Source organism: Pogoniulus pusillus, chromosome 10 (assembly GCF_015220805.1).
Source record: "Pogoniulus pusillus isolate bPogPus1 chromosome 10, bPogPus1.pri, whole genome shotgun sequence".
Taxonomy (NCBI): domain Eukaryota; kingdom Metazoa; phylum Chordata; class Aves; order Piciformes; family Lybiidae; genus Pogoniulus; species Pogoniulus pusillus.
The window spans coordinates 3,408,462-3,421,379 of NC_087273.1; the positions used below are offsets into that span (position 1 = coordinate 3,408,462).

At 46.7% G+C, this 12,918-nt stretch overlaps 1 protein-coding gene across 1 annotated transcript in view; it reads left to right on the top strand.

Annotated features, from left to right (window-relative positions):
• MGAT4D (MGAT4 family member D) overlaps positions 1 to 12,918 on the top strand; it is a 62,054-nt gene that overhangs the window by 21,220 nt on the left and 27,916 nt on the right. The window contains exons 2-5 of the mRNA XM_064149520.1: positions 2,820 to 2,857; positions 4,420 to 4,533; positions 7,219 to 7,332; positions 7,847 to 8,470. Coding sequence (XP_064005590.1) covers positions 8,380 to 8,470 — 91 coding nt within the window. The 5' untranslated portion in view covers positions 2,820 to 2,857; positions 4,420 to 4,533; positions 7,219 to 7,332; positions 7,847 to 8,379. The remainder of the gene's footprint in view (positions 1 to 2,819; positions 2,858 to 4,419; positions 4,534 to 7,218; positions 7,333 to 7,846; positions 8,471 to 12,918) is intronic.

Below are 12,918 nucleotides of genomic sequence, written 5' to 3' on the forward strand. Positions count from 1 at the left end.
GGTCTGCAATGCAAACCAGCACAAAGCCTGCTAACTGGGACACATCACAAAGGCCTGGAACACAAACCCTATGAGGAGAGGCTGAGGGAGCTGGGGTTGTTTAGCCTGGAGAAGAGAAGGCTTAGGGCAGACCTCATTGCTGTCTGCAACTACCTGAAGGGAGGTTGTAGGCAGGTGGGGTTGGTTTCTTGTCCCAGGCAACCAGCAACAGAACAAGGAGACACAGAGTCAAGTTGTGCCAGGGGAGGTCTAGGCTGGATGTTAGGAGGAAGTTGTTGTCAGAGAGAGTGATTGGCATTGGAATGGGCTGCCCAGGGAAGTGGTGGAGTCACCATCCCTGGAGGTGTTCAAGAAAAGCCTGGATGAGGCACTTAGTGCCATGGTCTAGGGCTGGGTGCTAGGTTGGATTGGATGATCTTGGAGGTCTCTTCCAACCTGGTTGATTCTATGATTCAGGACTGACCCCATTGCTAAGGGAAAAATTGGCATACAGGCAACCCAGCTCCCACCAGAGCCAGCAGAGAGTGTGCTATCTTACAGTTTACACCTCCAACTCATTTGTGTGCTAGTTTGAAACTAGCTGGGATATTTTAGTGAGAGGAATTAGATTATAGGCTGTGAAAAGGAAGATGATGGTCTTAAGTGGAGGGGGGTGGGTAACACCCAACCCATCGCAATTTGTGATGCCTTACAAAATACAGTTGGGGATCACTTGTGCTTAAGTGTTCACAAAACCTCTCAAAGACCTGTTGCTTGCTTTGAGTATAGCTGAAGGCAACGCTAATCAGAAGGCTCAGGCTCAGATGCTAAGGAGGGGTGCTTTGCCATGGACCCTGCTTTGCTGTTGCTGAGTTCAGCCTAAGTGTCCTCTAGTTGCAGCCAGTACTTCCATTATGCTGTAATTAACGGTTGTTTCACGAGTTGAACAGTTCCCTTCGGGGCAGCAGAAAGAATTCCTGTTCTGTTAAATTGTCTGCAAAGCCTGGAGGGTTGGAAGGGAGCTGGCAGACTTGCTCGACCACGTTGTGACAGGTTTTTGAACGTGAGGAAATGGAAGTACCTTTTACACAAGAATCAAAAGCCACGCAGCAGGTCTGGTGGCCCCGTGGGATTTCAGAGGGTTGACCTATATATTTGGCATCCTCCCTATGGATTTCTATACATTTAGGGGTGCAGAATTTCATGCAGGGTAATCACTGAGCTGTGAGCTTCAATTGTTTGCAGATCTGATCCCTACACTTAAACTTTGAAGGGAGATGGTGCACATTGAGAGGCAGCAGGAGGTAATTTTTATTCAGTGTAACTTTTGAAGTGAATAATCTGATTTTAAATGTGTTGGGAGTGCTACTGGATGAAAGTAAGTTACAGAGTGTTTCTCTCTATTGAAAAGGAGTCTTATTTGGTGACAGGATGGCATGGTGGTTCTGTCACACTACCTACATATAAGTTGGTCCAGGGTAGTCAAAGAGTGTAACTGTTGAAGTGAATAATCTGATTTTAAAAGCCTTGGGAGTGCTACTGGATGAAAATTACTCAGTGCCATGGTCTAGTTGATTGGACAGGGATGGGGGATAGGTTGGACTGGGTGAGCTTGGAGGTCTCTTCCAACCTGCTTGATTCTATGTTTCTGTGATTATTTGGTGACTGGGTGAGCTTGGATGTCTCTTCCAACCTGCTTGATTCTGTGTTTCTGTGATTATTTGGTGACTGGGTGAGATTCGATGTCTCTTCCAACCTGCTTGTTACTATGTTTCTGTGATTATTTGGTGGCAGGATGGCATAGTGGTTCTGTCACATTACCTACATATAAGTTGGTCCAAGGTAGCCAAAGAGCGTAACTTTTGACATGAATAATCTGATTTTAAAAGCATTGGGAGTGCTACTGCATGAAAATAACCTACAGAATATTTCTCTCTGTTAAAAAGTATTCTTATTTGGTGACAGGATGGCATGGTGGTTCTGTCCAGTGTGTAAGAACTGACAAACTGGAAGTCAGAAGTGTGTCTGTGTGACAGATCCTGGGTAAGCTGCAGCTGCCACCCAGCAACTCTGAGGAAATCATCTAGACCAGGGAAAAAACACTGTGCTACACCTCCCACCTGAAGATCTGGCAGAGCATGAAGCAGCAGGGTGTTGTGGCAGGTGGATGTTGGGAAGGCAGAGTTGTTAATGTGAAGAACTGTGAGAGTGATTGGGCTTTGGATCTTTGCTGTCAGCCTTTATGCCCACATGGGATTGCTGTGAGATAGTTACCAGGAGCATGAGCTGCCAGAATGACTTAGAACATCCAGCAGGCGCACCTCTAAGGTGTGGGTCTATGCACACAACACTGAGACACTTGTAGCCAGTGAGACTTTTGCTGGTTTGTACCAAAGTTAATTTGTCTGCTTCTTCTGGAGTTTCTGGTGTGTCTCTTAATGGATTAAATAGCTTCATATCAATGTGTTGGGTTTTTTGTTCCTGATATTTAAATAGAAATTCCTTTTTGTAAGGATTGTTAAGAACCAAAGTTTTTTTTTTGTTAAGAACTACAAGTTTTGGGGTTTGTTCTGCTGCCTGTTTTGGTTTGTGACTCTCCCATCAGGTTACCATGACAATAAATGTAGCAGATGATTTCTGCTCCAGTCTGCAGGACTGACATGTAGAGAGAGAGTATCAGGTGTTGCCAATTCGTTGCACCATACTTCTCTATGCTATAATTAGACTTCATGAGGTAAACCTGAACACTTTTTATTCGGGTCTTAAAGCACTTCTGAAATGTGAGAGTTTAAAAGATGCAAGTTTTAATCTACCTGATATTTTTTTTCTCCTATTCTAAGGTCTTAAAGCACTTCTGAAATGTGAGAGTTTAAAAGATGTAAGTTTTAATCTACCTAATTTTTTGTTCTCCTGTTTTAAGGTCTTACAGCACTTCTGAAATGTGAGAGTTTAAAAGATGCAAGTTTTAATCTACCTGATCCGTTTTTCCCCTCCTATGGCTTTTTCTTTATTTAGATCTGTAATTTAAAGTAAAAACTGCAACCATTTGCACCTAACTGAAAAAAAAAGTATGCCTTTTTCACAGGTTTTTCAGTTTGTATAGCTCATGAGTAAAAAGATATGGAGGCAGGAAATAATTACACCACACTTGGTAATTTCAGGTGTATTCATTTCTCCTTAGGTTCCAAACTTGATCATCATTTTAAGCATATAACAAACAAGTTGAGACACTCCCATTAATGCTTCATTGAATTCTTTATGGAGCTGAGTGCTCCAGCAGTGAGCATGTTTGATTTTACACAGATGTTAGTGGTTAAATCACAGGCTTACACGATACTAGGGGTTGGAAGGGACCCAAGGAGATCTGGCAGGACCATACTGCCTGATACAGATCACAGAGGAACACATCCAGACAGGCCTTGAAAGGCTCCAGAGAAGGAGTCTCCACAACCTCTCTGGGGAGCCTGTGCCAGTGCTCTGGGACCCTTACAGGAAAGAAGTTCCCCCATGTGTTGAGGCAGAACCTCTTTTGATGCAACTTCCACCCGTTGCTCCTTGTCCTATCCCAGGGAGCAGTGAGCAGAGCCTGTCCCCCCGCTCCTGGCAGCCTTCAGATACTTGTAAACATTTATCAAATCCCCTCTAAGTCTTTACTCCAGACTAAGCAGCCCCAGGTCCCTCAGCCTCTCCTCATCAGCCATGCCCTCCAGTCTCCTAATCATCCCCATAGCCCTCTGCTGGACCCTCTCCAGCAGATCCCTGTCCCTCTTCATCTGGGGAGCCCAAAACTGAGCACAGTATTCAAGATGAGGTGTCACCAGAGCAGAGTAGAGGGAGAGGAGAGCCTCCCTCAATCTGCTGGACACACTCTTCTTTATGCCCCCCAGGATCCCCTTGGCCTTCTTGGCCACAAGGGCACATTGCTGTGCCATGGCTAACTTGGTATCCGGCAGGACCCCCAGGTCCCTCTCCGCAGGACTGCTCTCCAGCAGATCACCTCCTAGCCTGTACTGGTACAGTTTATTATTCCTCCCCAGATGCAGGATCATCATGTTCAGTTAATTAATAAATTATTTTAGGATAGTCAAAAATATAAAGCAGTAGCTAATTCTAGGTTCATTTGTGTGTGTGTGTGTGTGTGTTCAGTATTCAGCTTCCATTATTGCTTTCACAGAGATCTTGGTAGAAGGAAAGATAATGACCTACTGTTTAACTCAGGAGATAGCAGGGCAAATAAAAGGGGACTTTAACCAGCAATATCAGACAGGAGACTTTCCATGGGAGTGATCATTACCTGTTGCTCTTTGTTTCTTTGCCCTTGCAAATGAAGGACGCAGCTGCAACCCACATGCAAAATAATCCAGTGCTTGTTTCACTCATGAGCTTATATTTTGGTCAAATGTTTAGTTTAATCTTATCTCCACTTTTGCTTACATACAGATGTGTGAAACCAGTATGGAAAATGTGACATAATCATCATAGCCAGAAATTCAGTTATGGAGCCTAAGGACAAGCTGCCTTGATGGAACTAGTCCAGTGAACAACTTGCTGAGTGTAAGTATTAGAGGTTTCTCAGCAACTGTGTTTTCAAAGCTGACCAGTTTGCCACAAATGCAGGTGGTCTGCTGCTGGGATGTAAATCTGGTCTGAAACATCCAACCTCCTTCCAAAACCCTTGCACATCTTATACCAGGTGTTCTTAATCCTGAAACACCTGGAGGTGTTTAAGGCTAGGCTGGATGAGTCTGTGGCCAGCCTGATCGAGGCTAAGGTGTCCCTGCCCATGGCAGGGGTATTGGAACTGGATGAGCCTTGTGGTCCCTTCCAACTCTGACTGATTCTATGATTTTAAGAAGTTAGCATTAAGTAAATGATACCACAGCTCAGCATGTCTGAGTAACTGTGGCTGCTTTAGAGTCAGCTGTAATAAATAACATGTAATGCATTCAGTGGCAGTCTCCACAGATGTTCCCTGTACAGTACAAAGGTTTGTTGCTAGTTTCTGGAAATATGTGATTTTTAAAACAGCTTTTTTCTTACTGGCTCTGAAAATAAGCTAAAATTAAGCACATGTTACATTTCTGCTATTCTTATCTTCAGCAGCTCTTCTGCTTGACCACATTGTTTACATGGTTGGTTTGGTTTTGTTACAGATTATAACACCAGCCAGTTGATTAAAAGGCTTTTTTATTCATTACATTTGACACACTTCATGTTGATTTGTACCTCTTCTTTTACTGCAAATGTGTCAAAATGTACATTGTTCTTTCTTCAAAAGCAGTGAGCTTTTAGTTTAACTTGAAAACAAAAATGGTGATGGGAAGGCAGTAACATGAGTGGATTCAGTCACAGAATCATAGAATTAACCGGGCTGGAAGAGACCTCCAAACTCATCCAGTCCAACCTAACACCCAGCCCTGGCCAATCAATCAGACCATGGCACTAAGTGCCTCATCCAGGCTTTGCTTCAACACCTCCAGAGATGGCAACTCCACCACCTCCCTGGGCAGCCCATTCCAATGCCAATCACTCTCTCTGCCAACAACTTCCTCCTAACATCCAGCCTAGACCTCCGCTGCCACAACTTGTGACTGTGTCCCATTGTTGTGCTGCTGCTTGCCTGGCAGAAGAGACCAACCCCACCTGGCTGCAGCCTCCCTTCAGGTAGTTGTAGACAACAATGAGGTCTGCCCTGAGCCTCCTCTGCTGCAGGCTGCACACCCCCAGCTCCCTCAGCCTCTCCTCACAGGGCTCTGCTCCAGGCCCCTCACCAGCTTTGGCGCCCTCCTGTGGACACCTTCCAGTACCTCAACATCTCTCTTGAACAATTACAAATGCATATTCAAACTGTAACTTCAGATTAATGAATAAGAACATCAGAGGCTGTCAGAAATATAAGGAAGAGGGATGTTTGGAGTGAACAAGTATACATCAGGAATAGAGAGCTCTTAACTCAAGGTTTCACAGTGGTTTATGGATCCATACTCAGATTTTTAGTTCTCTCTTGGTATACTGATTGAGTTTACTAATGGCCTCCTGAATTATTAGTGAATAATAACATTGCTAATTCTGAGTAATTAGTAAGCAGAAAAGTAAACCCATCCATATCCTCATTCAAACACAGCAAGGTGACATGAACCTGGCAAGAGCAGCCACTCTAAGATAACTTTCAAAAAGGACATAGTTCCACTGCTGGTGGTGTGAGGAATGGCACCTGAGGGCAGCAGGCACAGGAGGACTCTTAACAGTGCCTGGGCACCAGTGTTGTGGGATTTTGGTTTGCTTTATGCAATACTCTTCCAATTGATTTAGGGTTTTGGTATGAGATGCAGTTGTTAGGTGAAAAAATAGAGGGAAGGGGGGAAGAGATATTGCATTAATAATAAAAGCATAGTGTTATAAATCAGATTGTATAAAATAGTACAAATAAGGTAATAAATTCTATATGGTAGTAATAAGAAAGTAGGTAACAGCAAACAGGTTACTGTTTTTACCAGCTGACCAGTGTGATTTCTGAAGTTGTTCTTTAGATCATAGAATGGTTTGGCCTGCAATTGATCTTAAAAATCATCTAGTTCCAACCACCCCTTACCATATGCAAGGACACTTTCTAATAGATGAGGTTGCTCAAAGCCTTATTAAACCTGACCTTAAGTACATCTAAGGATTGGGCATCCACAGCTTCTCAGGGCAACCCATTCCAGTGTATCACCACTTCCATAGTAAAGAATTTCTTCCTAATATCTACCCTAAATCTACCCTGTTTTGATTTAAAGCTATTACTCCTTGTTCTGTCACTACAAACACTTTTACAGAGCCTCTCTCCAGCTTTCCCCTTTATAGCTACTGGAAAGCTGCACTAAGTTCTCTCCAAAACCTTCCCTTCTGCAGGCTTAATCCCAACCGCCTCAGCCTGCGCTTGCAGGAGGGGTGGGTGCTGGAGGCTTCCAGATCTTTGCAACATAGAATGAGACACTGTGTACTTGATTTTTTTTCCCAGGTGTGGAACAGGGAGAGTTGTTGGGTAGATGTGTGAGCAAGTAGAGAAGGTGCAAAGTGAAAGCCACCTTTGATCATGTGTTAGAAGGAGTGCCTTTTTTTCCCCTGAAGCAGCGGGTGGTTGTATTTAAGCTGTACCAGACTCTGGGAAGCTCGGTAACTATGATGGCCCTTCCCTTTATAAACTCTGCTACAGAAGATGTATTTTGAACAGTGACTGATATTTCTGTTTGCTTATAGATTGCTGAGGACCTAAAGAGGTGTGCCCACCACAGTGGGAAGGCACCTGTGTGCAAAGCAGGGCACGATGGCCGGTGTAAATACCTTTACCAGTGTACATCAGAGTATCATCAGGTTAGATTTGCATCTGCTTTCCCTACTTTTTCCTTTACAGATGACCTGAATAGCTTTGTTTCTTTATCTGACTGTGCTGCAGGCATGTATTAGTTGTACACTACAGCTTAGCTGCCTGATACAATCTTAGGAACAATATGCAAGCAAACACACCATTGGCTTTGAATAAAATACTGTTAACTATAAGGGTGTATGATTTGGGCTAAATGGTACCTGCATAAGTGTTGAGGTGGGGCAGTTTTTACTGTAAAAATAGAGCCTTTACTTGCTGCAGTTGAGGGTTTTCAGTTTGGCTCCTGGAAAACTGGTGAAACCTTATCTGGTATAGTGTATCCAGTTTTGGGTTCCCTACTTCCAGAAGGACTAGGAACTACTGGAGAAGGTCCAGCAGAGAGCCACTAAGATGCTGGGGGACTGAAGCATCTACCTTATGAGGAAAGGCTGAAAGACCTGGGGTTGTTTAGCTTGGTGGAGACTGAGAAGGACTCTCATTAGCATTTATCAATATCTAAAGGATCAGGAGAATGGAGCCAGACTCTACTCAGCGGTGTCTATCGACGGGACAAGTAGCAACGGACAGAAACTGGAACACAGGAGCTTCTGCCTAAACAAGACAAAAACGTCCACAGCACTGGAACAGGCTAACCAGGGGTTGTGGAATCTTTGTCTCTGGTGGTATTCCAAACCCACCTGGAGCTGTTCCTCTGTGATTTATTCCAGGTGAGCTTGCTCTAGCAGGGTACTTAGACAAGAAGACCTTCAGGGGTGCCTTCCAACTCTCAGCATTGTGTGACTGACGAGGGCCACTGTCCTGGGAGGGCTCTGCTACGGGAATGGACCCCGCACAGCAGCTCTGCCCTAGTGGGGAGTGGGGCCCGTGGCGTGCCACACAGCCCCGGCTCCTCGGGGCTCAGGGGGCGGGCAAGCTTGGCTCAGCGCGGACACGCCCGGCCGCCGGTTGCCCGGGCGGTGGCAGTGGCCGGGCGGCAGAGCCGTGGCCGGGCGCGGAGGCGGCGGCGGGCGTAGGGCTGGGCGCCCCGCCGGGAGATGCGGCTGCGGGCCGGGCAGCTGCTGATGGCACTGTGCCTCGGTGCCGTCTGCCCCCTGCTGTGGTACGCGGCGTGGTCCGGGACACAGGGTGAGAGCGGGCAGCGTCCGCGGGGGCCAGACGAGGCGAGGGCTGCCGGGGCGCGACGGACGAGCACCTGCTGCCTCCCTCTCACCGGGCCGCCGCGGGCACCGCCGCGCCCTGCTAGCCGGGGTCCGCCCGCCTAGAATGATCACCTAACGACCGGAGGAAGCGGGGCCGACACGGCGGGCAGCGGTGATGGGGCGTCGGGGCGCCCGGTCCCCGCCGGCAGCTGCAGGTCCCCGCGGAAGCAGGGGCGGTGACGGCGGCGCTGGCGGCGTGGGGCGCGGAGCCGGTGCCCACGTTCCGCGGCTTATCCTCCCGCGTCGAGACGTTAGCGTGGGTCCGGGCTGCCTCGCAGGAGCCCCTGGGTGTGTTGGAGAAAGAAGGAGCCGGGCGCGGCGGGGGCGGCTCGGTCAGGAGCGAGGCTACGAGCGCAGGTCTCTCCCCTTCCCCGCCGCCGTGCCTTGTGCGCACCCAGCTCCAGGCTCGGTAACAACGCGCGGGTTTGGAGCCATCAGACGTGTTGAGAGGGACCCCAAACTGAAGGAGATGTTAATGCAAGTCCTTAAGGAGCTCCCTGCCCTGGGATATAAAGAACAAGGCTAAAGGTGATGAGCGTGGCTGTCCCGTGCGGAGTGGCTTTGAGCGTTAGGGAGGGCAAAGTCGCATTATCTGTTTCACGGTTGTGTTGGTGCCTTCGCTACAGTCACTTTTCCACGTGTATGCTTCTAGTACCAGAGTGCAGTGTTCCGTGCAGAAAAAAAGCAGCTGTTTATAAACTTCGAAGTTGCATAATAGCTTTGTGATGGCTTCTGTAGGTGGCATATGTTGGATAGATGTACAGAAAGCCGTGTGGAAGATTGTTTGAGCCTACAGAGGAAAGATAAGCCTGCTGTTTCCCAAAACGGTATCAGCAGGTGTCTGCAAATAGTACCTCTGGGTCTTGCAGATGTGGGGTTTCTGTGACAGTTTGTTTGCTGTGTGAGAGAGAGGTTCTTCAAGTGCTTCCTATATACACCTCGGCAAAATATCTGGATTTATAGATGCAGAAGAATTGCCATAAGCCAAGCAGTCGTTTTGGAGATGAACACAGAACTTAGAGTAGCTGTTAATTTATTTATATCAACTGTGCCTGCAACAGGTAGAAGCTGCAGTAGAGATTTTGATCCCACAGAGGAATATTGGGTAGAATCAAGTGCTGAGCCTCCTGCCTATAGCGTTTCTTGTTCAGCCATATAGTTATTTATCTTAACAACCCTTGCCCCTTTTCTCAGTGGCAGTCCTGCTAGGAGTGGGGCAGGAGAAACAGAAGTAAAAGCAGGGTGTGTCTAAGAAACCAAGATCCAAGAGATGATAGAATTGAAGTGTTTGTCCCATCTGCAGTTGCCACCCTTTTCACCCTGTTATCTTGTGACTCCTCCTTGCTGAAATTCCATTGTAATTTTGCTTGCTTTCTGACCTTTCTCGGCTGATATTCTCTGCTGGGGTGTTTTGCTTTGGGTTTGGGTTTTTTTGGGGTGGTTTTGGGGAGGGAGGAGGGGTAATACCCGTAGTGATATTTATGTTGTGTTTGAACTTTTTGCCTTCCACAGTTGTGTCCTCTTCCACAGTAAACAGAGCAGCTAAGTCTTCTCAGGTGGTATTATTTTCCTCGTTGTAAAGATAACAGGTGCTAGTAATAAGCTTTTAAGCTTTACAAATGCAAATGTGTGGTGTTCAGAGACCCATTCTCTCTTCAGCTTGGACAATTTCACCGATGTGTACATAAGAGTTGATACTAGTAATGAAGGGAGATAACAGCAGGTGGTGAGCGACTTTGTACCAAGGGTTTTTTTCACTGTAACGATAGTCTTGACTCCTGAGTGGTGGTACAAGACACATCAAGGACAGCCCTGTGTTGTTACTTTTCTCACAGAGGAGTGAGAAGTACTGGGAGCAAACCAGCTAATGCTCTGGTGTGGTCAGAGTTCTGTTTGAGAAGGTGGTTTGAAATGAATCTTTATATCTTTATATCTGCTCATATATTGTGTCCCCACTGCTGAAGTTGCCTCACTACTGACATTAGAGGATTTGAGGTTATTCTGCCCCTGTGCTCAGCACTGCTCAGGCCACCCCTTGGGTGCTGTGTCCAGTTCTGGGCCCCTCAGTTCAAGGGACATGTTGAGGTGGTGGAAGGTGTCCACAGGAGGGCGCCAAAGCCGGTGAGGGGCCTGGAGCAGAGCCCTGTGAGGAGAGGCTAAGGGAGCTGGGGGTGTGCAGCCTGCAGCAGAGGAGGCTCAGGGCAGAGCTCATTGCTGTCTGCAACTACCTGAAGGGTAGCTAGGTGGGGTTGGGCTCTGCTGCCAGGCAAGCAGCACCAAAAGAAGGGGACAGAGTCTCAAGCTGTGCCAGGAGAGGTCTAGGCTGGATGTTAGGAGGAAGTTCTTGGCAGAGAGAGTGATTGGCATTGGAATGGGCTGCCCAGGGAGGTGGTGGAGTTGCCATACCTGGAGGTGTTCAAAAGAAGACTGGCTGGGGCACTTAGTGCCATGGTCTGGTTGATGGGGCTGGGCGCTAAGTTGGACTGGCTGAGCTTGGAGGTCCCTTCCAGCCTTCTTGATTCTATTATTTCCCATCTCAAACCGTGCTGTTTTTATTGTTTACTGCTATCTGCCTAAACTTGTGAGTTTCTGTCTCTTTCACTTATTTGTCAGACGTTCTCTGGCTCACTTCCTTCCATACCTATCTTTTATTTTCAGTGCCTTGCTCATTTTTGCTGCTGCCTTCTAACTGTGGTATGCTGGAGTCAGTGTTCCCTTTGATTTCCATCCAGTTCTTGCTTCTTGGGCTGTAGAGATGCTGGGCTAGCAAATAACCTTGTTTGTTTGTTGTACAACGAGGACATGGCATCCTAGCTGAAAGCTGCTTAAGTACTTCCCTAATGTGAAAAGTAGATAATATCCCTTGAAAATATTGTTCAGTTTGTCTGTACTTTTGGGAACCTCTCAGCCCTTGAGTATTGTCTTGAAGTGTAAAACAGAGTAGTGTCCTGATTTCAGTGCAAATAAAACCAGCTTAAGCCAGCCTTATGCTGAGGGGCTGGTTAGCTTGGGAGATTGAGCTGAGGTGTTTGCTGCCAGTGGCAGCAGTAAGTCATGGGCCAGTTGGTTGGTGCAGCCTCAGTGTTGATTTGTGGTTGTGGCTCTTAACTTGAGGTAATTTGAACTGGCATGGCAGGGAAGATGCTCCTGCATCACTCAGGCACTGAAAAATGAAAAGCTCAGACTCTAGCAAACAGCTGTTGCAAGGACATTTAAAATGTATATATCATCCACACAAATGTTTCCACAGCCACTTTTGCCATTGCTTTACATGTGCAAGCAGAGGTTTCATTTTAGATAGGCTGCTCTTTTTCTGGTGTCAAGGAAAAGTAATTATGGGGGACAACAGGTAATTGCCAGAGCTTCAGCAAACCCTGTGTGTTGGTCTGACTGAAGCTTCCCAGAGACCCAAATACCTAACAGAGCAATACATTAATAGGATGATTTCCCCTCTCCCCCTTTTGGAAAGAAAGGAAGAGGGGAAAGGGGCAAAACACCCAAAGAATAGTTTTGCTTCCATTTGGAAGTAAAAAGAAAAGACTTCAACAATAAATAACAGGTATTTAAGGTAAAAGGAGTTAAAAAAGCTACAGGGAAGGGAAACAAGGTACAAAATATATCTATACAACCAGATTGATGGCAATGGATGGAGGTAGTTTCAGGAAGGGGTTGTCCACCACGTAGTAGGATGGCCATGTGGAAAAAAGAGGAGCAGCAGGAACAAGGGTGGTGCTATCAGGCAGGTGAGGAGGGCAAAGAGAGAGAGAAACAGGCAGCTCCTCTGGTTTTATAGGGGGGTCTAGAGAGGCAGTGGAAGTGGGCTAACCACTGAGAAGTGATGCCTGCTCCCTACACAACACTTGCTCATGTGAGCAAAAAGTACCACTACACCTGGGGTCAGGTTCAGACCACCCCTAGGGAGGAGTCAGGAGGACCTGGGCTCAGGTTCAGACCACCCCCAGGAGGGTTAAACCCTTTACACCCTGATAAAGTCTAAGCTTGCCTAGGGATTCCTTCATCATACTCTTGTGAACACAGGCTGCTATTAGCAAGCAACCAGCTGGCCTGCTGCAGCAATACCTGTTCCACCTCCTGCATGGTTTTGCTGTGAGCTTTTTGGTCCCTCCCCAGGCCTCAAGCAAAACCTGTCTGAAGCAAACAGTTTGCATCTAAGGATGATGCAGGTGTTCCTACTGTTACGAAACTGAGTTACAGTCCACTCATTAATCCACCTGGTCAAAAGTATTTGCTCTCATAGAAATACTCTTCATGTAGATTTGTAGTTATGGAAAGTAGTACACAACTTAGAGTGTATGTAGTGATTTTTCTCACATAGATTTAGCTACTCTTTCCATGTCAACAAGAAATATCACA